The sequence below is a fragment of the Danio rerio genome, chromosome 1, assembly GCF_052040795.2.
Source record: "Danio rerio strain M-AB ecotype USA chromosome 1, GRCz13ab, whole genome shotgun sequence".
Lineage (NCBI taxonomy): Eukaryota > Metazoa > Chordata > Actinopteri > Cypriniformes > Danionidae > Danio > Danio rerio.
In genome coordinates, this window is record NC_141021.1 from 2811751 (window position 1) to 2836530 (window position 24780).

Below are 24780 nucleotides of genomic sequence, written 5' to 3' on the forward strand. Positions count from 1 at the left end.
AGTGTGGATGGGGGAAAACGGAGACTTCTGAAAACGGAGGCAAACAGTCATTTGTACACGACTGTCGGATTGCGCCCCCTTGTGGCAGTCGCACAGTATTTTCGAGAAGGGTATTAACAAAAGTTGGAGCCAGCTCCAAGTGGGTGGGCCTTGGAGCTCCAAGTGGGCTGTGCAAACCTTTAGTCGTATTTAGAGTTCAATATTGAATGTGTACACCTAACACTAAACCCAACCTCACAGTAACCTGATAAGCCCAACCTACTTGTGGTTTAAGCCCCTCCCACTTGGAGGTCACCCAACCTACTTGCGGCATAATCCCTCCCACTTGCAGGTCTCCGGGCTGCAGCGATACCTGCTTGGTATTTTCAGTTCTGACGTGCACCATGGGAGAGAAGCTGTTCTTGCTGTGTCCGAAATAAAAGAATGCAAAAGAGCCTTTATTCTCCGTGTGTTCAGCATAAATAAACGAATGAATGAGGGAATGTGGAGACAACATAAAAATTCAATTTTTATTACTTAATTACTTTTATGAATAGAAATGTTTTTTTTTTTAAATTTTTTAATAGACGACTTCTGAATTCAAAAAATAACCTAATGAACTCCCATTTCTCATCTCGTGCACACGGACCTGCTTGCACAACACTGGAATACATCACAGCCGGTCGGCCGGTCGCATTCGGTCTAATCGCAGGAGTTAAAATATTTCAGTGCAGCTCAATTCAAATCCGTATTTTCCGCATATGGAGGTGATCGGAACTCCATGCAGCTCCCGGACTACTCTCCATTGCAAATGAATGGCTTCCGGTCTGTCGTTTGTCATGTGCAGTGGTAAGGATGCTTAAGGGATAGGATTGGGCCTATGTGTTGATGCTCTTAACTACTAGGTTATTGGCGCGCGCACACAATGTATTTTATTTTCAGAAACATCAAATATTGTAGAACAGTGTTTGCTGAATCGTGAGCTGAACAGAAGCTTTTTTTTTTGTTTAATGTGGGTCATCCTTTGCTTTTGTTGCCCTTAAAAACTTAATAAAATATTATAATAGTAATAAAATAATAATATAAACACATTAATAAAAACTACATGTGCTGTGGGAACGGTACAATAGAAAATTTCAGTGGTTTTAAAACCTTGGCTTTTCCATGCAGCGTTAAACCTTAAACCTGGTTATCCCCCCTTGCCTACTTGTTTATTTACTGTTTTTATTATTATTATTTTTATTTTTTATTGTTGCATTTAATTTTTTTAGTTGTTTTGCCATGAAAATACCCTGAGAAATCTAGCATGACTGTTTTAAATAAAGTCTACAATATATGTAACCCTCCAGTAACTCTTGTGCTTTTGCTCTTGTAGGAAGCGTATGACACCATTCCCGGTCAGACCAAGATCACATTTTTACTGCAGGCCATCCGTGATGCATCCGCTGCCGAGGAGGTGCGTGAGAGTCTGTTTACTGTCTTCATTCCAGACGTCCATTTAGACTCTATGCTAATGCTGCTCTTTTATATGATTTTGGCATTGATATTGCAATGTGTGAATGCACAATAGTCACATCACAGGATTAGACTATTTATTAAAGATTAAAGGCTAAAGATATTTTTGTTTTAAACTATTAATAAAATGATGATTAAGTTTGATTTGTTCAGTTTTAGTATTTATTTACTGTTAGACTCTCTAGAAAACCATAAGGCACTGTTTTTCACTTATTTTTACTCTGTATTTATATATGTTTGTAATTTATTGCAATATGCAAATGCACTGCATAGAGAAAGACTTGATCATCCCAGTCAATCTAAGCGAATGAATTCTTTCCAAATAGAGCTATTTAAATTGTGCAGTGAAATTATATTCATATTGCAACATCTATTGCAGGAAAACAAAATACAGCCAGATTTTTTCCAATATTTTGCAGACCTGGGGTCCGTTCTTTGTACCTCTCTTAAATGGTCTAAGATGATTTGGCAGATCCTGGATCTGTTTATCTTGATAGCTAATCTCTGGCAAATTTGGTTCTTCAAACAAGTTTGTGAATCAGATTAGAATGTCTGGATGAACTGTCTAAAATCCCTGGGTGTGTTGTGAAGGACAGATCCATCGATCCTCGAAATCACGATCAGCAATGCAACGATTGGCTGACGGCACAGCAGCGTAATGACATCATCTGATTAATATTCAATTATCCATGTGAGCAAAATCACACAAATTAGCAGTGGACGGTTTGTTAAATATGACATGCAATAACTTTACACATGTTGTAAGCAACAGGCTTTCATGTTTCAAGAGTTTTCCTCATGTATTTCAATGTATATCAATGTATTTAGTTCTACATTTAGAGAAGGTTTTCTTTTATAGTAGCCTAGGTCTACTCAAGCTTTTTAAATCGGCGTAAGGAATAACTGTATAAATTAATTTTGCGTCAAAAAAGCATTTTGATATCGGTAAAGGTTTCAATCATCGGCATATTAGCAGTCAAACACGTGCATGACTGCAAAAATCCCCCCACCCTCTTTTTTTTTTTTTTTTTTTTTTTTTTTTTTAAGTCGAATATTGTGCATTTAGGTGTTTGCATCTAAAAAAAATCATATCAATACATTTTCACTTTAAACCACCAGGTGGCAGTCTTTGTACTTTTATTTTGGAGTCCAGATTGCATAAAATTCATTAATATTTATATTTTTGCAACTTTTTAAATCGTTTTTTTTATCCCTAAAGGACTAAATTTACCTTTTTTTTTTAATCCGTATTACTGTATGTTTGTAATTTATTACGTTATGCAAATGCACTGCATGGAAAAAGACTTGATTATCCCAGTCAATCTAAACGAATGAAGTCTTTCCAAATAAAGCTGTTTAAATCATGTAGTGAAATTGTATTCATATTGCGGAATAACAAAATACAGCCATTTTTTTTTTTCCCCAATATTTTGCAGGCCTGCCCTATGCTAGGACTTCACCATATTTTGATCTAGCATCAATATTGCAATGTGTATGTGCAATAATTAATGTGTAGGATTGTAGTAGATCAGGAACCACAGTTCAAAACACGACAATTGTGGATGCTTTTAATTAATTTAATCATAATTAAGGGTTAGTTTATCAATTGTGTGTGTTTTAAGGTCTGTTTTTAATATTTAAGCAAGTTTAAACATTTGGACGAGGAATATTACATTTGTAATTACACACTGTAACCTTGTGAATTGCATTATTTGACCTTGATTTCGGCTCTGACTTTTTGAGATTCAACTCTACAGTTTAACTATGTGACTTTATTGTCATTTGAGTAGTTTGAACTAATGTGTGTGATTTTATAATAAAAATATATAGAGAAATAAGTCTGTAAAATAACAAAATGCACCGGCAGTTTATTAGAGGGCTTTTGTAGCGTAATCTACAACAACCCAGGCAATGTTGCACTTTAAACTATTAGGAAGTTGCTGGAAAAAAAGATCAAGATCTCATAATGCAATTAATAAGCATAACTAAGTCGGAAAAAATAAAAACACATCTCAAAATACAGAAAACTTCTGATTTACGGATATTTTTGCAGTGTGGCTTTAACAAAGATGTATTATTTGTACTTATTTATACTATGAAGACAGTGCAGGATTATTGTGCGCTTGATTATTCTTAAACCTGAATACCATTAGATGCCTTCATTTGTAGAGTTGCTCTACTGTATTTATCTATGCTGGTAATTTAGTTTAATGTATATTATCTAAATGCATTCTACAAAATCAACCCGGATCAATCTAAAATCTTAATTATGCTTTCCAAATAGAGCTATTAATTAAGGATATAAAAGTGTATCTGGGGAAACATCATTGTATAAATTGCAGAAATATTGCAATGCATGTTGTTTTCTATATCATGCAGTGCTCTACTCTATGCCATGCTGCTTTTAAACTGTATAAACATCAGAAAAGGCTTTGTTTACACTGTCCATTAAGCCTCATAGCTGCTCTCTGTAGGGAAGTCGATGTCTCGCAGTCATTCCGATGTTGTTAATGGTAAAGTACAGGCGTTGTGCTGACCGTGAGTGGGCGAAGAGAGATTCAGATTGACCTTGTTTATGCTGGTGTTGAATTTTGATTCCTGGAACAACTGTGATTGCTCAAGATGAAAACCTATTAGTGACTTGTGCAATAATATTTTGACACTAAACATGTATTCTTAGTCTATAAAGTTTTTAAATGATATCAGAACAGTTTTTATTCAGGGTAGGTTTTAAAAGATATCTAGGCATTTAAGATTTTATTATCATTGTTTTTTTTGTGTGTGTGTGTAAAATGCGTGATATGACTGAACAATATATCATTTCAGCATCAATATTGCTGTGTGTGAATCTATATTTGCTTTGAACTGTTTTCTGATTCTCAACTAAAGTATATGTACCCCACAATATACAGTATATTAGGCCATACCTGATTCCGAATTGGGTTGAAACCCATTTCATTAAGTATTTAAAGATAATGTTTGGTTAAAATCATTCAGTTGTGTTAATCCTACTCATTGAAGGCTTTAATATGTTAGATTTTCTTTGTGGAATTACAGTACTTTTTTATTTTTAGATGCTTGTATTTTTATTAAATCTTCTAGTACTAAAGTAACCAAGCTGAATATTTTTATTAAATATTATATACACACAGCATAGTATATGTGCTGTTTTAGTCACCTGAAGGTTTGAGATTATAGCATTGTTTACTTGTCCTCTAGCTGCATTTCAAGGCTGCTCTTCACCTACTGTCTCTCTTCAGTCTTCTGACCTCGGGTATTAATAGATGTGTGAAACTAGAGTGCGACGGTATACCTACAAAAGTCCTTGTGTACACTTCTGCTTCCTTAATTCTGACTTAATGCGATGTACAGAGGAACATCTTTAATGCGACAGTCACTAGTCACTTGTAACTCTGACTCAAGGTTCTAGAAAAGAATTGATTTTGGTCTTGAATGCTGATTGGTCATTGCAGTGCTCCAGTTATGTAAACTTTAGAAATGTTGCTAAACATTTTTGCAGAAAGTTAAAAGTTCCTCTTCTTCCTCCTCCTCATGTTGTGCGACACAACAAATAAATTATGAAATTTGTTGCCAACGCTTTTAGTAATCGATTTGTTTGATTTGTTGTTGCAGCCCTACAGTTATTATAGATGTTTTAAGGCTGTAAAACCCCTCACTACACACTTTATACGCTTTTCTCAGACAGGCATTAACATTTTCACACTTTTCTCTTGTTTTAATACTTTCAAAGTTCAAACCTTCATAGAAAAATAAGTCCATTATTATAAAATAAACCAAAAATCAAAACCTACTGTCAGGCGCAAACATTCATCGCTGTCAGCAAAAGGTTTATAAAGCTTTTGAGATTTTGTGCAGATAATGTTTGCGTCCAGCGCAATGTTCTTTATTCTGCAGTCACTGATTCACAAAGCGAAAGCAGACTCCATCCTTCAAGCCTTTTTGCAATCTAGTTGGAACTCGCACTGCTAGCGGCCGAAGATTTATGTTAATTTGGCGAGCTGAACACATCTTGTACTGTATAGGACACTGAGGAGATTAAGGCCGTACTCACACTAGGTACAGTTGCCTTGAACCGGGCCAAAGCACGCTTATCCCCCCTCCCGTCTCCCCTGACGGCCCGCGCTCGCAAATATTTCGCCAAACAGTCCTTAGGCATGCGGTGACACGCAGTCAGATATTTCACCGAACAGATCCGCCTCTTTTGGCGCTCATAAACAATCATAAAGCCCTCGTGCTGCAGGAATGAGGAGGTCTGCTGAAGCCGCGCAGCTGTGAGGCGTGTGCGTCTTTAATAAACTACGGCAGTTTGCGTTCACTGAACAGTATGAATGATTAATAAATCCATATGAAACAGTCCCTTAAAGTCACGTCTCGCTTTCAGTTTCGGGCTTTGGCGCATTTTGCACTCACACACAAGCGTACCGCGCCAAAGCCCAAGTGAACCGTGCTCAGGCACACCTCTTCCAACCGGGCCAGGGCCGGCCAAGTGAACCGTGTTTGAGCCCGATTTAGCGCACACACACTTCTCAAACGATCCGGGAAACGGGCCTGGGCACGGTACAGATGGCATAGTGTGAATACGCCCTGAGTGACAGCCAATGAGGACGCAGAAAAAAAAAAAGTTTGAAAAGCATGTCAAATTGCACGAGTAATGCAATAGGTTGGCATTAAACCACAAATAAATAAAATCTCTGTAAAGAATTTATAGTTAGACCCATTGGGAATATTCTGTAGGGGAGTGCATCTGCATAAAATGTAATAAACAATCTACGAGCATAAATCAATATAATCAATAAAAATTAAATGAACCGTTTCATTGTGTTTTGAGTCTTAACAGTATTCAGGTACAGTAATGTGATAATCAAATGTAAAATACTGCATAGTCTTTATTTTATAAATTCAATAAACTTGTTAAAGTTGCAAACTGAACAATTTCTTATGAATGCTTTTAAAATTCTCACCATCTCAAAAACACATGCAAGTGATGATAATTATAATCCAGACTGCATTGCATCTTCTGACATGTGACTATTGCAAATATAATAATTGCAATATCAATTGCAATTGCAATATCAATAATTGCAATATCAATGCTAAGACTAAATATTATGCAGCCCTAAACTAAACCCAACTAATATCTTAAGTTTGAGCTTAAAGACTTCATTTTTAAAGGATCAATTCTCACTATTAAATTATAAAGTAACAAATAAATCTCTAAGGATGCGTTGTGGACTAACTATCAACCTGAACAAGAAGCTGCAACTTGTAAACAGCCATCTGCAGTTTAATCTTCCTGTTTTTTTTTTTAATTCACCTACAGCTTTATTTTAGAAAGCAGACATTGCAGAAGTGACGTCCCGGGCTCTTCTGATGATGTGTTCTGGTGTTTTAGGTTAAGCAGATGGCGGCTGTTCTGCTGCGCCGCCTGCTGTCCTCATCTTTTGAGGAGGTTTATCCCAACCTGACCGTAGACATCCAGACGGCCATCAAGACAGAGCTGCTCGCTGGAATCCGGTCTGAAGCCTCCACCAACATCCGCAAGAAGACCTGTGATATTGCTGCAGAGCTCGCACGCAATCTCATCGGTTAGTGGACTGTTGTTGCACAAAATAAGTTAAACATGCTCTGGGCAATTAAAAAAATAAATGGCTCCAACCTGGTTAAGATCAGGCTCAGTGGCTTCACAATGCTCAACCGTAAACTTTCTGTGTTAACTTGGTTTATCCTAGAGTTTGATTAACTCTGGAGTGCAGCTGAAAGCATGGCACTCGCTTAAACAGCCAATCACACGACACTTGAGACGCTTGGGTTTATTTAATTAATTTTTTTCTGAAGATTAAGAGATCAAAATATGATTTAATAAGTGAGAAATAAACACGTCTGATGCAGCAAAAATTTGAGAAGGCTATTATTATTATTATTATTATTATTATTATTATTATGAAATCAGTGATGACTGATCATAATAATGTTAGGTCACAAATGGCTCAAAGAATTTTATATTATGAATACATTTTATATATATATATATATATATATATATATATATATATATATATATATATATATATATACATACACACAGTTGAAGTCAGAATTATTAGCCACCTTCAATCTTTTTTATTTTTTATTTTAATTTTTTTTATTATCTATTTTTTTAACTGCAAGGAAATTTTCATAGTGTCTGATATAAGAATTTTTCCAGAAGAAAAAAAAAATGTTTTATTTCGGCTAGAATAAAAGCAGTTTTGAATTTTTCATGAGCCATTTTAGTGACAATATTATTAGCCCCTTTAAGCTATATTTTTTCTTGATAATCTACAGAACAAACCATCGTTATACAATAACTTGTCTAATTACCCTAACCTGCGTAGTTAACCTAATTAACCTAGTTAAGCCTTTAAATGTCATTTTAAGTTGTATAGAAGTGTCTTAAAAATATCTAGTAAAATATTATTTACAGTCATCCTGGTAAAGATAAAATAAATCAGTTATTAGAGATGAGTTATTCAAACTATTATGTTGAGAAATGTGTTGAAACAATCTGCTCTCCCTTAAACAGAAATTGGGGAAAAAATAAACAAGCAGTCTTATAATTTAGGGGGGCTAATAATTCTGACTTCAACTGTATATATACACATTAATAAATGTGCTTAACTTGTTTATGTACATCTTTAATTGTACATTTTAAATGTGTTAATTCATATCATTAATATAATGAATGTATTATTATAATCACACAGTTAATATAATGGAGCAATTTCATAATATAGAAATTCGCAAAAGACCTATTGGGCCAAGTCTATTTAGACTAGAATGCTTTGTGTATAAGTTTTATCAGATTTCTTTTATTTTCTACATTAAATCAAGCCAATTAAATGAATTCTTCTCTTAATTTCTAGATGATGACGGCAATAACCAGTGGCCAGAAATCCTCAAGTTCCTGTTTGATTCAGTCAACTCTCAAGATGTCGGCCTCCGAGAAGCAGCGCTGCACATTTTCTGGTGTGTGAACTTTTGAACTCTGCAGTTTGGAAGATACTTCCTTACCTCTTAGGGTGCTTTCACATCTGTAGTTCGCTTCATTTGGTCCGGACCAAGGGCAATACATGATGTATTGTTGCATCTTCTGCCGTCTTTGGGTCGTTTTCACACCACACTGCTGGCTTTGGTTTGAACCAGTTGAAACGAACCAAAATGCAGTCATCTGACAAAATCCACATCTCTCATTGGCCAGATGTTGTTGAACATATTTCCTAAACTGCTTATTGATTGGTCAGAATTCACGTGCCGGAAAATGCCAATGAACTCCCACAGGTAAACAAAACCTTTTACTCTGGAGGGGCGACTGCGCTGGCTGATTGTATCCCTGCTTTAGACAAACTATATATTTCGAGAATGAAGTGCGGCCGCGGCTGGAAAACAGTGTTTATTGCATTGCTCGTCACTTCAGGAGGCGTGAATTAATTTAGCTAAACTGCGACATGCTCATCTTGCGGAAATATTACCAACGATCCATCAAGTAATGTTTTCCCCTCTCTCTCTCTCTCTGTTGGTAAAGCGCTGTCAACAAATATTTTCCTCCATATCCCATAATGCACAGCGCATCGGCCTACGGCAGCTGGATTAGTCTAAAAGTACAGTACTTTTTGCGGTTGGACCTGTTTTAGTACGGATCATATTCTCACTGCAAACGAACCGCTCCAGGGTTCGTTTGAAAGTGTACCGAGACCACCTCTTCAAGCAGGTCTCTGTGCGCTTATTTGATGCGCACTCGAGTACGAGTGCTGCATTCTCACCTGCCCAAACGAACCACACCAAAAGGGAAAACAAACTCTAGTGCGATTCAATCGAGCTAAATAAGGCAGGTGTGAAAGCACCCTTAGATTAACTTCAATTTAAGCCCTAAGCACATGAGATCAGTATTATCTGGGGACCGATAGTCGATTTTAATAATTTCAGAGTTTGTGATCTCAATCCAGTATGAATTGGCCGTGTCTCTAATTTTTTGTAAAGTAATCATTTGCCTGCAATTGATCTACCATATATTGCTGAACTTGGTGTATTGCAAGTGGTCTGCTTGAGTTTAAATGCAGTCTGTGTTTTTGGTTTTTATTTAGGTGTCTTTTGATGTACACATTCTTATTTCAGTCACAGCCGATCAGAGTTTTGATGCTCATCAGACATTTCCATGAACGATAAAACAAATCCGACCGTGTTCATTTGAACTGAACCGAACATGCAAGTTCAGTCCAGAAATGGAAATGTGTTGCTTTTTGTTAATTAATGTATTGATGAAATGTATGATCTGTGTATTCAGGAACTTCCCAGGCATCTTCGGCAATCAGCAGCAGCATTACATGGAAGTGATCAAGCGCATGTTGGTTCAGTGCATGCAGGACCAGGAAAACCCACAGGTCAGCGTCTCTCGTTTATTAGCAACTTACACACATTTGATAACCACAAGAAATAACTTGACATTATTTAGCACTTTACAAATTTGGGGGTAATCTCCTTGACCATAAGCGTGTTCAAAGCTAATGTTTTTATATAATTCAGAAATTAATCCTTTTCTACTTGGATGAATAAAGTTGTGAAGTGAAATGTATAGATTACACTTAATTTTTTTTAATGCAGATATGTTTGACATTGTTTCTGCAACAAAAAAAGGGCGTAATGTGGTTAATTACATGATGCATACTGGTTACTATTTCACTCAATAATTGGAGTTGTTGGTTTGTGGTGGTCTTTCTCATGATGCATATTATTCTGTAATGTTATCTACGTTGAAATAGCCACAAGTTGCTGATGTGGTAATGAAAAAAAACAACCTATGGTATGTTCAGATTGCATATTAAGTTGCCTTAAATAATTGAAGTGGCCAAGGGTGACTCTTAACTTTCTTTCTTTTCTCCCTCTTGTTCAGATTCGAACCCTCTCTGCACGTGCAGCTGCATCCTTCATCCTGTCCAATGAGGGAAACACAGCCCTGCTGAAACACTTCTCTGACCTTCTTCCTGGCATCCTGCAGGTGAAGCGCTTCTGACCACATATTTTACCAATGACTTCTGCTTAAGATATGAAATACTTCTGTTGAAAATAAGATATTTGGAAAACCTGCAATCATTCTATAAAACAGGGTTTTTACGGGTGCCAGAAATCCTTGAATATGCTTGAACTGTAATTTAGCGTTCAAGGTTTTAAACGTGCTTAGATTTTGGATGAAGTGCTTAAAACTGCTACTTTTATAGTAATTAATGACTAAATGACTTCTGATTAACTATTTAAACTTGAATTAATCTCTGCTTGTGCATAAAATGAGCTGAGCAAGTGCCTGCTGTATGATCTCCCTGTAATTTTTAATTGTATTATTAATAATATTTATTTATTAATTTTCTTGTCAGCTTAGTCACTTTATTAATCCGGGGTCGCCACAGCGGAATGAACCGCCAACTTATCCAGCAAGTTTTCCAGCCGCAACCCATCTCTGGGAAACATACACACACACACTCGTACACTACGGACAATTTAGCCTACCCAATTCACCTGTACCGCATGTCTTTGGACTGTGGGGGAAACCAGAGCACCCGGAGGAAACCCACGCGAACGCAAGGAGAACATGCAAACTCCACACAGAAACGCCAACTGAGCTGAGGCTCAAACCAGCGACCTTCTTGCTGAGGCGACAGCACTACCTACTGCGTCACTGCTTCGCCCTATTGTTGTTATTATTATTATTATTATTATTATTTTAATCTGCGGTCTTTGAAATTAAAATTTTAAATGTTTTTGTATGCAAATGTGTAACTTGTCACACTTGTAAAGTGTTGGAAAAATTAGAAAATGTAAAAGTGATTGTGCTAAAATTTAATTTAAAAACGTTCACGATAATAATAATAATATTTATAGAAACCTAATACAATTTGTATTAGTCAATAGTTTGTAGTTTTTCTTTTTTTTTTTTTTTTTTTTCCCAAAATATATTCTAGTTTTCAGAAGAAAGAGAAACAAACCTAAAGGTTTGGGATCAATTGAGAGGTTAAATTTAATTTCTGGTGATCTGGTGCAAGAATATGAACTACAACGATGTGTTCTCTTCCTCAATCAGGCAGTGAATGAGTCCTGTTACCGTGGTGATGACTCTGTGCTGAAGTCGTTGGTGGAGATTGCAGACACGGCCCCCAAATACCTGAGACCAAACCTAGAAGCCACTCTGCAGCTGAGCCTGAAGGTGAGAGGATGTGCAGACGGTTGATGATTTGATCTTGAGCGGATGAATCCTGCATTAAAACCTCATGTGCCTTGTGGTTCCTTAAGACAGCTCATCGGTGCTGATGCTTGAGGTTGTGTTTGACGGGCACACATTGATCTCTGCAATTTAATGCGTGGTGGCTGACATTTCCATGCAGCTTCCACAGCCCGGTTGCAGAAACATGTCATGAGCATTTAAACCATGATGCTTAAAGAGTGATGCTTTAAATCAGTGCTGCTTAATTGTTTTGAGTGCTCGACCCCCTCCATATCACAAACTATTCTCATGGTCCCAGTCTTCCAACATCACGGACCAAATCAAGCACTTATTTTCAAGATTAGATGCAAGATATGTGCAAAATAAATGTCCAAACCATGTCATGGCTTTTGCTCAGTGTAGAATAAGGTTTGTCACAGTCTGGTTAATTGAGTTTTTCTTCTTAACTCCAGCTGTGTGCAGACACAAACCTCACCAACATGCAGCGTCAGCTTGCTCTGGAAGTCATCGTCACGCTGTCTGAAACTGCAGCTGCCATGCTGAGGAAACACACCAACATCGTTGCTCAGAGCGGTGAGACACTTTTAAACTTGTCGTGATGTTCGGATAATTTCCAGAGCTGTGCTAATTATGTCCAAATGTTGGTAAAACTCAACGGTGACCAGTTTTTAATACATTGAGAAGATCCTCACACATGCTCTCTTTGTAAAAAGCACTTCATGAAGCATATTTTATTGCATTGTGTTGATCTTAATTATGTGAGGAATTTACTTTTGAAGCAATTTTTTTATTATTTTTTTAAGTCCTGTGATATTAAAATAGTTTCTTAGATGTTAGTTTTAAGGATATCCAAACTAGTGGGCTACAAAACAGTGAAATTATTTGCTTTTGGAATATATAAACACAAATGCTTGCAGTTTGACACTTCTCTCGTAATGGATCAACGATTTTTCGCAACATACTTCAGTTTCTCAAATTTCTGACCAAGCAAATGCTCTCTAGAATCTGACATGCTCTGTGTCCCATTTAACTTCTGAATTAATAAAGGTAGAACACTTTCTTATTCTTAGACTTGGTTCAAATGCTTCTTAATGCTAGTTAATTGCAGTTGTGTAATACTGATTGTGTGTTCAGTGCCTCAGATGTTGACTATGATGGTGGATCTGGAGGAGGATGAGGAGTGGGCCATGGCTGATGAACTGGAGGATGACGATTTCGACAGGTGAGTTTAATTTGTGCACTATTAAAGTTCGTTCTGGGGTGGTGTATACCAGTCCGTTCTATGCTCTGAATCTGATTGGTCATTTGGGTGCATATGGCTTTAGGTATTTTTGAGCAATAGGTAATTGGCATACTGTAAATTTTTTTTTTATGGCATCTAGTTTTCTTGGCTGGCTTGTTGGCATTTGATCTCTGTAGTTAATTGTTTTGCTGCTGTAAAAGACACGTTGGTTAAACTGGGATTCCACAGGTGTTTTTCATTCATTTTCTTTTCGGCTTAGTTCCTTTTATTAATCGAGTCACCACAGCAGAATGAACCGGCTACTTGTTTTACAAAGTGGATGCCCTTCCAGGTGAAACCCAACACTGGGAAATGCACAGTTTTTATTTAAATAAATTTGAATTCTTGTTAGTTTGTAGACCCATGAAGCACGGAAAATCATTTATCCTAAAGCCTATGCTCTTGTACTCAAATGTTTTCAATGAAAGTCAAACATTAATAACAATATTCTAATTTTTTTGTTTGTTTTTAATTTAAAAGAAATAGGATTTCAGATCTGTCGCATGGCCAAAAATCTATGTGGTGCCTTACTAGGTAACATATTGTAACCTTGCTCACTTGAAACATCTCCCTAAATGAAGTGCTTGAATGTGAGGGTATTGGAGCTGGAAAGTCTACGATTTTGGTTTCAGCTTAACCCTCGTGTTGACTTGGATTTAAAACATGACCTGGGTACCATTACATGTTTTTTTAAAAACTATATACAGTTAAAAGTAGAAGTTTACATACACTGTATAAAAAGCCACAAACCATTTAAAAAAAAGTCAGATGTTAATGTGATTAAACTTTCTCTTTTTGGTAGGTCAGGATTTTTGCATGTGTTTCTGTTCTGCTTAATAGCAGAATAATGAGAGAGATTTATTGAGAAATTGTTATTACTTTTCTTGAAAGTCAAGTTTCCATACAATACGATTATTCTGCCTCTGAAAAAGCTCAGATGATGATGTGAAGGTTTTGGAATTTTCTGATTGGCTGATTGACAACAATTGAGGTAATGTGAGGCACAACTGTAGAATAGCATTTAGGGAAAAGCTCAAACACACTGCTTCCTTGTGTGACAACATGATAAATCAACAAGCCAGAATCAACAACAAAGCCAGATTACCATTAGCTAAATGACTCTGGGGAAAAAGACTCATGTTTGGAGACATGTCCTGTGCTTGGATGGAGCTAAGATTGAACTGTTTGGTCATAATGAGCAGTGTTACATTTGGAGGACAAAGGGGAAAGCGCACAAGCCTAGGAACACCATCCCAACTGTGAAGTATGGGGGCGGCAGCATCATGTTGTGGGGCTGTTTTGCTGCAGGAGGGACTGGTCCACTTCACAGCAGAGATGGCATCATGAAGAAAGAACATTATGGAGAAATACTGAAGCAACATCTCAAGACATCAGCCAGGACATTACAACTTGGCCACAAATGGGTCTTCCAAACAGACCATGACCCTAAGCACACTGCCAAATGAGTTAACATGTGTTAAGGACAAAAGAGTGAATGTTTTGGAGTGGCCATCACAAAGCCCTGATCTCAATCCTATAGAAAATTTGTGGGCAGAGTTGAAATTCCTGCACACTACTGTCAGAAGCTTGTGGAAGGAGACCCAAAACATTTGACCAAAGTTATACAGTTTAAAAGCAAAGCTACAAAAATACCAAGGAAATTCTCATTATTCTGGCGTTTAGCAAATGTAATCCATTTAGGTAATCCTAACGGACCTAAGATAGTAAATGTTTAGTATGATTTACCATCAGACATTTAAAAAAAAATGGTTATGTTCCTTTTTTAGAGTGTATATGAACTTCTTCTGGTTTCAACTGTATACTTGACTATTTTCGCTTATGCAGGTAATTTTAGCTTAAGAAAATGTGCACTTAATTCAACGACAAGTTCTGCTCTTTGATTAATCATTGGTGAAATCTACACTGTGACTGAGATGAGCTTCTTCATTTTCTTCATGCAAAATAGTTTTAAAGATTTGAAAAGTTTGGTGAAGGTGGAACATGTTTGACCTAAATGGCGAATAGTGTATATAGAATACGATTATAATATACAACATAATTAGGCAATATACAGAATAAGACCACAGGATGGTTAAGTGGTTTTACTTGAAGTGTTATATGATCTCTTTTCAGTAATGCTGTTGCTGGTGAAAGTGCTCTGGACAGGATTGCATGTGGCCTTGGAGGAAAGATCATCCTTCCCATGATTAAACAGCACATCATGCAGATGCTGCAGAACCGTGAGTCAATGCATCTGCTATATTAGCACTTCCAGAAGTGCAATGAATATCTGCTCAGTTCAGAATGGCTGTGGTGTCTCCTGCAGCGGACTGGAAGTACCGGCACGCGGGTCTGATGGCTCTGTCTGCGATTGGCGAAGGCTGTCATCAACAGATGGAGGCCATTCTGAGTGAAATTGTCAGCTTCGTCCTGCTCTTCTGTCAGGATCCAGTAAGAACTCTGAAGGCAGCTTTAATTTTTATTTATTTTGTGGGTTTGTAGTGCTGTAACTGATCTCTAACCCCTTCAGCACCCCAGGGTTCGATACGCTGCTTGCAATGCTATTGGACAGATGGCCACAGACTTCGCCCCAACCTTCCAGAAGAAATTCCATGACAAGGTATTGGCTTGATTTTAATAGGGGTGGGTGTGGTTATTTTATTTGTGTGAGCTTGAAAAAATTAATTGCAAGTGGCTCTTAAAATGGTCATTGGCTTGTATTTTATTTCTTATGATTTCAAATTATTTCAGAAATTAAATAGCAGGTACATTTAAGAAAAGCAATGTACATTTTTAATTTTGTATTATATAGGAATCCTGATGTACATTTAAATTGCATTCAATTACAATACGTTATAATAATGTAATAAATACTACAACTGCATTACTTTAAGCAATATAGCAACATTCTTTTTGCTAGATTTATTCAAGTTTTTTTTTTTAATTAAATTACCATTAATTAAGTGTCAATGCAGCCTTCACTTTCCTACCCATTTATTTATTTTTGGTAGCAAGATAGTGCCGAACATCTGAGAATAACATGCATGGGAATATCATGATTTTTGACCAATCAGAATAAAGTATTTTAGAGAGCTGTGTAATCATCATTATGGGTAATAATAGGCGATTTTAAATAACACTTGTGATTTATTAAATGTAATAACTGGCTTAAATATTATTATTTTTTATTATCATAGTTAAGAATAATAATAATAATAATAATATATTATTATAAAAATAAGTAAAATGCTGTTGTTGTTATTATTATTATTATTATTATTAATAATAATATCATCATAGTTCTAATAATAATATGTATTATAAAGTAAAATATTGTTGAAATTAAGAATTTATTAATATTCATTTATTATATAAATAATATTGTTTATTTAATAATAATCTTAATTAATTAATTATATATTAATATATTAATTATAATTAATAATTAGCATCATCGTTGTAGTTATATTTATTATAAAAAAGTAAAATACTTTTACTGTAATATTTTTATTATTAATATCATCATCATAGTTATAATAATAATAGTATGTATTAATATTGTCGATTATTATTTTTATTATAATTATCATCATCATTGTTATAATTATAATATGTATTATAAAAATAAGTAAAATATTGTTAATTATTATTTATAGTATTAATAGACTATTTATTATACATTCATTATTATGCTTATTAATATTATGTATTATCTATTGATTAAGTTAAGATTATTAGTTAAATTAATAATTAAATCGTTGAAATATTGTGATCACAGTGATCCTGAATTTAAGATGGCTCCTGAATAGAGCTGCACAGCGATTAATTGGAGGTTTTGTCATCTCCTGGTTGTGTAGGTGATCTCTGCGCTCCTGCAGACCATGGAGGATCAGTCGAACCCTCGCGTTCAGGCTCACGCAGCAGCCGCTCTCATCAACTTCACAGAGGACTGTCCTAAAACCCTGCTCGTCCCGTATCTGGACAGCCTCGTCCAGCATCTGCACGTCATCATGGTGGCCAAGCTGCAGGAGGTACGACATGACCACTCATTTCACAGGCCTGTCATGATCAAATATTTGTTCTCTGTGGTATAGCAACGCAAGTGGTGTTAATAAGAAAAGCATACAGCACTGTCTGTTTAAAACTGAGCTCAGGTTTGATTCAGTAGAGACTGGTGATGTATTTTGAATCTCATAATGGATGTATTGAGTTCTGTTGTTCATCACAGCTTGACTTGATTGTGAAAGGCCTACTCATTTACTGCATTAATTAACAAGCTCCTCCTGTAATGAGTTTAGCTCTGGATACCAGTTTATTCATGCATTTTCTCTCCTGTTAGGTGCACAAAGCTATCGTGGTGAGATTTAGTCTGATCTGGGTTGAGGCCGTTGTAGTTTGATTCAGAAATGAATTGATTTTCATTTTAGTCTCACTGAATTGAAATTGAATTGAGCCTCAATTCAGATATTAGGTTTTGTGTGAGTGTGAATTCCCATATTTGCTGTGTTTTGACATTTTTTGCTAATTGGGTTATGGTGGCGAGTTAATTCTCTGTATATCTGGGTTTTAATCCTCCAGCTGATCCAGAAAGGCACTAAACTGGTGCTGGAGCAGGTGGTGACGTCCATCGCTTCGGTGGCTGATACCGCGGAGGAGAAGTTTGTGCCGTATTACGATCTGTTCATGCCGTCTCTCAAACACATCGTAGAAAACGCCATTCAGAAAGAGCTTCGTCTGCTCCGAGGAAAAACCATCGAGTGCATCAGCCTGATCGGCCTGGCTGTGGGCAAAGAGAAGGTGATCGTGTAAACCGATAACTCTGCTTTATAATGTCAGGTTTATTTACTTATTTGAATCAAATTTATCCTTTAAAGTTATTCAATACTAGTTTCTTTTAATGCTTCAGTTTCAGATTACAATCTTTATGTATTTTTTACACTATTTTTTACACTTTTTACACTAAATTTTCTAAATGATTTATTTTAAATATTTAGATCATTTTAATAGTTTTTATTTCTGATTTTTTTTTTTTGTATATTCATTTTTAAATAGTTTAATTTATATTTTACCCTTTTATAATTTATTAATCCAGTTTAATGAATTTTGTTTATTTTTATATATATATATATATATATATATATATATATATATATATATATATATATATATATATATATATATATATATATATATATATATATATATACAAACAAACATTAAATAAATAAATAAATAAAAATATGCATACATGTACATGCATATTTTCCTTTTTTTTTACTTAAACAAAAAAATTGTTTGTTTGGTTTATTTATTTTTATATATATATATATATATATATATATATATATATATATATATATATATATATATATATAAAATAATTTTTTTTATATAAAAATGTATTTATTTTTATTTAAATGTTTTAATTATTTGATCTTAAGTATTCTTACTAAAATCAGGGTGTCCGTGGGGGTCTTTAATCTACTGTTTTTTTTTTTTTTTTTTTTTTTTTTTTTTATATATATATATATAAATACTTGTCTTTATTTTCCTTTGTTCATGTTCATCTAATCAGTCTGGCCATTACCACCCATACAATCACCAACAACTAATCTCAATTAAACCTTTAACTGTTTAAAATAGCATTTAAAGACTTACAGTAACATTTGTTTTAAAGTTCTTCATTTGTTTACTGCTGATGATAATGTCCTGAGATTTTTTTTATTATATTATTATTGTATTAAATGTATCAAATTATAATCTTTTTTTTGTTGGCAAGTGGAAATCTTTTCCAACTGGGATATTCAAAAAATCAATAGCATTTAGCCCTGTTTAAGTCTAATAATATTTCATTCATAAGAGTCTTAATGTCTTAAATTGTACTTTGGGAAACCTGTAGAAACCCTGAATTTTTTTTTTTTTTTTTTTTTAGGTTTTATTTTGGTCTTTTCTATCCACTAATATTAGTAACGCTTTAAAATAACAGTCCATTATTTACTAGTATTAAACAAACAATTAGTAATACATTTATTGCTTTGTTTATCTTTGTTAATGTTATTTAGGGCAAATAGTTATTTGATGTTGACTCCCAATGCATTAACTAATGTAAACAAGCACAACTTTGATTTTAATAATGCATTAGTAAATGTTAAACTATCATTAATAAATACATTTACAATTTCATACTTTGCTAATGTTAATAAATACATTAATGGACCATTATCCTAAAGTGTTTCCCTAATATTTTATAGTATAATATTTGATTAATCTTAGGATTTTCTCTATTTAATCCTAAATAACTGTATAAATCCCGTATATATTTTCTTGTCTCTCTTGAACCCCATTTTTGACTGACTTGAATGCCTGATTCGTGTTAGTGTAACCTGTTCTTAATGTGTGTTTGTGCCGCAGTTCATGCCGGACGCCTCAGCGGTGATGCAGCTCCTCCTGAAGACTCAGACTGACTTCAATGACCTGGAGGATGACGATCCGCAGGTCAGCAAAAGCTAAAATAAGCTTCATCACGGACCCAGAGTGTCTCCATGTGTGTTCGAGCTGCTCTCTTTCCTGTCTCCAGATCTCTTACATGATCTCTGCATGGGCCCGCATGTGTAAGATCCTGGGGAAGGAGTTTCAGCAGTATCTGCCTGTGGTGATGGGGCCGCTGATGAAAACTGCGTCCATTAAACCTGAAGTGGCCCTACTAGACAGTAAGAGCACTTGTGTTTGGGATGCAAATGGCTAAAATTGCCTTGTGTTATTGGCCTAGTGGTTGAATTGGGTATTGCAGTCCAACATCTAAATTTTGCAGAGGGTTTTATTTTAACTCTGTCCTTATAATAGCTCTGCGCATCCCATGGTGTGTTTTGCTAGCCATCACGATGTATAAAATGTAAAAATAGCGTTCACAACTTCAGATTAAAAATGCATGCAAACTTGTTAAAAAAGGGGTAAAAATTAGACATGTATATAAAGTTTATTTTCAAATTTAGTTTTCAATTATATTATGACATTATTAATATAGGTGATGTTTAAAACGGGTTTGTTCTCTTAAGTTAGCAAGTTCACAATCTGTATTTAAAGCTGCATGCAAACTTAAGGTAATTTCCATGAATCTAGTTTCTATTTAAATTCATTAATTTAAATATATTTTAATTGTAATTTTAGTTCTTATTTGTCGTGTGTGAGACCATTTTCTTATTTTTGTAGATCTGAGTCTCATGGTATAGATTTTTCTAGCCATCAAAATACATAATGTAAAATTGTTCAATTTGCATTGAAATGCATGTAAACTTTATTTTTATTTATTTTATTATAATTTATATTTTTATATACTTGTATAATTTTCTTATTTTTTCACTTTTTTATGTTTTAATCAAGTTCAGATTTTCACATTTAGTTTTTAATTATATTATAAAATTATTAATAGTTATTGTTTAAAACGGGTTTGTTCACTTAAGTTAGCGAGTTGATGCAGTTCACAATCTGTATCTAAAGCTGCATGCAAACATGAGGTAATTTCCATGAATCTAGTTTCTATTTAATTAATTAAAATATTTTTAAATGTAATTTTAGGTTTTATTTGTCGTGCAAGCATTTTTGTAGCTGTTTTGTCTCATGGTATAGATTTTGGTTGCCATCAAAATACATACAATTGAAAAATTGTTCACAATTTGCATTTAAATGCATGCAAGCATTATTTTTAATTTATTAATTATTTTTTATTTTTAATAATAATTTTTATTTATTAATTTTGTTATTTTTTATTTTTATTTTATATATTTATTTATTTTTTCCACTTTTTTTCAGGTTTTCACCCTTTGTTAACCAAGTTACAAGGATTTTTAAATTTAGGTTTCAATTATAGTTATTTAAAATGTTTCTATTCACTTGCTAAATTCAGCAAGTTAAAACTGTTCACTTGCAAATTTTATTAAATTTTTATGCAGATTTTATTATTTAATACTTTTTATGATTTTATTATTATTATTTTTTTGTATATATTGTGCATCCAAAAATGATTCCTTTGTTTGTGGCAAATGTATGCTAGCTAGGCTGAAGTGGGCCAAATAGCAAAAGCTTTCACTAGTCAATTACATTAAGGTTTTTTTTTTTTTTTTTTTTTTTTAACAATCCTTCTGCCTTTTATCTACAGTAAATTACAACTTTTGTTTCCCTTAATACACAGATCAGCATGTTTAAATGACACAAGTGCACACACATCTTGCATTAGGTTAACTACTAGATCTGTATAATGTCTCTATCTGTAATTCAGTCTGATTATTCAGCTCTTTCATGTTGTTATTGACTGATTTATTTATATTTTATCAGCTCAGGACATGGAGAACATGTCTGAAGATGACGGCTGGGAGTTTGTGAATCTGGGCGATCAGCAGAGTTTTGGCATTAAGACTGCAGGACTGGAGGAAAAGGCCACGGCCTGCCAGATGCTGGTGAGATGATCCACCATCCAGACATGTGCTTTAACCTAATGCAAAACTATCACACTTCTCATGTACAGAAAACTACATGCATTAAAGTAAATACACCAATATGTGCCTGTAGATTTCTATTATAATACCTTTTTCCACAATGTTTTTTGTTCTCCCTACTTGAGTCATGATGCTTCACTTCAGCAGTGCCTGCACCAAATTTAACCATTTTATTGAGGTCTATATAAGTTAACTAGAGAGATTTGCATAATTTAACATTTTATTCTACAATAAATTGAGGTTTTTTTTAGTATTATTTTTTTCTGAATCATTAAGTTACTTTTAATGAGATTTCCTCTGTAAAAACCTTTTGAATTTGTCACTAATTTTAAACTCGAAATCTGATGTTCAGATTTGAAGTAGAAATGCATGCAAATGAACACGTTAGCACTATCATGTGTAAATAAGACGATTTAAAGCACAAAATAATAGCAATGCTTAAAGTTATGGTTTATTTTTATTGCATTGATTTTTTTCATTTTCTGTTTCCCTCCAGTGTCTTGCCATATTTATTTTTTTACTCCACAAGAATAAATGTTTCTAGAAAAACCATGTATTTTTATTTTTTTATTTTGGCAGGTGTCTTTACAACATACCAGTGATTATAGTGATTATTTAATAATGAATGTTTATTTTGCCGTCTGTTCATCAGGTGTGCTACGCTAAAGAGCTGAAGGAGGGTTTTGTTGAATACACAGAGCAGGTGGTGAAGCTGATGGTTCCTCTGCTCAAGTTCTACTTCCATGATGATATCCTTCAGGAGACTCCGTTTAATTTGTGATGGTCAAACGTTTTTCCTTTGTGTTAATGCTGAGATTTTAGTGCATGCTTTTTATTTATTTTTTATTTAAATGGTGCTTTTTTTTTGACAATCCAGAATGGTGCTTAATGTAATATAATGTGTATTTATATAGTGCATTTGTCATGTATGGCCATACCACTCCACCACCAGTGTGCAGCATCCACTTGGATGATGCAATGGCAGCCACAGGACAACGGTGCCTGTGCGCTCGCCACACACCAGCTATAGGGGGAGTGGATTGTAATAGAACCAATACGGTGGATGGGGATGATTGGGAGGTCAACTGTCTTAAAGGGACAGTTCACCCAAAAATATTCACACATTCGACTGGTTCCAAACTTTTATGAATGCTTCTTCTGTTAAACACAAAACAAGATATTCTGAACAATGCTATAAAAAAGCAGTCATTGTACTCCGTAGTAGGTGTTAAATATTACCATGGAAGTCAGTGGCTTCCCCCCAGTATATCTTCCTTTTGTGTTCAACAAATGCAGTCAGGTTTGGAAACAAGTGAAGGACAAGACTTTTTTTTTTTTTTTTTTTTTTTTTTTTTGTGTGTGTGTGTAGATGGATCCTGTTTTTGTTTTAATGGTTGTCAGTTTATTCATATTGCATTGTGTACTGGTCCTTAACATGTGTTTTGAACGTGTGCGAGTGGCTGCCGCGGAGTCCATGCCTCTGCTGCTGGAGTGCGCTCGTGTCCGTGGCCCAGAATACCTCACTCAGATGTGGCACTTCATGTGTGACGCCCTCATCAAAGCCATCGGCACTGAACCAGACTCAGACGTGCTGTCAGAAATCATGCATTCATTCGCTAAGGTAAATCACTGGAGGTCATTGGATGTCAGGGATATTTTTTATTATTATTAATTTAACCTTTTACTTTCCATTTTAATCAATTTAAATTGATATGGTGGGTTTTTTTTTTATATAGAAGTGTAGTCTGTATTAGGTGGCATAAACATTCACTGGCCAATTTTTTTATCATTATCATTTCTCCACAACTGGTACTTAGTCTTGTATTTAAAGTATTATGTAAAAGAATAATTATAATTTATTAATCAGTTTTATTAAGGTTATAATCTAATCAATATAAAAAAAAAAGCTGGACTGGAAGAATTTTTTTTAATAAGATATTTTTTACATATTTCTTTGGGCTTAAGCACCCAAACAGATGAAAAAGAGGATATTTTTCAGTTTTGTATGCCCTGTGCTCATTGGTCATGGAAATTCAGCTATTTTATCAGTAAATGTCAGGAAGTTTGGCTTTAAAGCAAGAACCTATGGCAGCTTCAGTGTTTGTTGGTTTATTTATCTTCTTCTGATTGTGTCTCTCAGTGCATCGAGCTGATGGGTGACGGATGCCTGAACAATGAACACTTTGAGGAGCTCGGCGGCATCCTGAAAGCAAAACTGGAGGAGCACTTTAAAAACCAGGAGGTCCGACAAGGTGAGCCACTCAGAAGACACTTAAAACCTGCTAGGCTGAGGTTTAGATCAGAAATGCTGCAATATTGTCAGAAATTCAGACTCGGCTTTATTATCCTGTTAGGGAAACTAAAATTGCAACAAGGTACAACAACACAGGCGAAGTTCCATGTACACATAAATAAAAATCGCAACATCCATACATCAGTATATAGAGACATCCCCCTCCCCCCTGGACTCATTTAATGAGCTAATAGCCACCATTATAAAAATTTGAAATACAGAGTACAGTGGGTGATCCAGGGTGCATAGGATACCCTGAGCTCTCCTTAGAACATAGTTATAGTAGATTACCATTAGACCAGTCTGGTTAAAACCAATGATCTTGCCTGCCACCTTCATCAGGCTGCTCAACCTGTTCATGCTTGACACACTCAGATTGCTGTACCAAGCTACAATACAATGATCGCTTAAAGTAGTGTTATCTGTTGGGATTTCATTTAAAAATAAATTTTTAAGATTCTGTGGTGTCACATGATCTTTCAGAAATCATTTGGTGGAATGATTTGATCAAGAAACACATCTTATTACTATTTAAAGCTAAAACCAGTTGTGTTGATTATATCTGTGGATTGATTTTTAGCTTTTACTGAATTTTTACTAAATTTTTGAATATTTTGACCTTCACTGCAGTGAGGTCAGTTTTAGCCAAAAGTCCTTAAAGTTTCAGTAAAGGTGTTTTATTTATTAATATTATATATATTATTTTATTATTATATAACTGTGCTAAACTTTACAAAAACATTAAGAGTGCCAGATTTTCTAAGTTGCGTTGAGGGTTTTAAATGCATTTGAGGGTTAATAATTCTAGATGCAAGTTTAAGTGAAAATGAGTCTTCTATGCAGCCAAACGTCAGGATGAAGACTATGATGAGCAGGTTGAGGAGACGCTACAGGATGAGGTGAGCTTCTCAAATATTATTTATTTATTTATTTTAATTTTTTTTAAATT

At 34.7% G+C, this 24780-nt stretch overlaps 1 protein-coding gene and 1 non-coding gene across 3 annotated transcripts in view; both read left to right on the forward strand.

Moving 5' to 3' along the window:
• Positions 1–24780, forward strand: part of ipo5 (importin 5) — a 39143-nt gene that overhangs the window by 3375 nt on the left and 10988 nt on the right. For both annotated transcript variants that reach the window (XM_087236268.1, NM_001145604.2), the window contains exons 2-21: positions 1355–1435; positions 6908–7100; positions 8418–8520; positions 9836–9932; positions 10442–10546; positions 11624–11746; positions 12217–12337; positions 12899–12986; positions 15180–15286; positions 15373–15497; positions 15577–15666; positions 16904–17077; positions 17625–17843; positions 19458–19541; positions 19624–19756; positions 21378–21499; positions 22191–22287; positions 22987–23159; positions 23679–23790; positions 24675–24730. In XM_087236268.1, the coding sequence (XP_087092394.1) occupies positions 1355–1435; positions 6908–7100; positions 8418–8520; positions 9836–9932; positions 10442–10546; positions 11624–11746; positions 12217–12337; positions 12899–12986; positions 15180–15286; positions 15373–15497; positions 15577–15666; positions 16904–17077; positions 17625–17843; positions 19458–19541; positions 19624–19756; positions 21378–21499; positions 22191–22287; positions 22987–23159; positions 23679–23790; positions 24675–24730 (2403 nt within the window). The remainder of the gene's footprint in view (positions 1–1354; positions 1436–6907; positions 7101–8417; positions 8521–9835; positions 9933–10441; positions 10547–11623; positions 11747–12216; positions 12338–12898; positions 12987–15179; positions 15287–15372; positions 15498–15576; positions 15667–16903; positions 17078–17624; positions 17844–19457; positions 19542–19623; positions 19757–21377; positions 21500–22190; positions 22288–22986; positions 23160–23678; positions 23791–24674; positions 24731–24780) is intronic.
• Positions 11815–11952, forward strand: LOC137496068 (small nucleolar RNA SNORA84). The gene has a single exon (XR_015477304.1). It is a non-coding gene; the product is annotated as a small nucleolar RNA SNORA84 (small nucleolar RNA).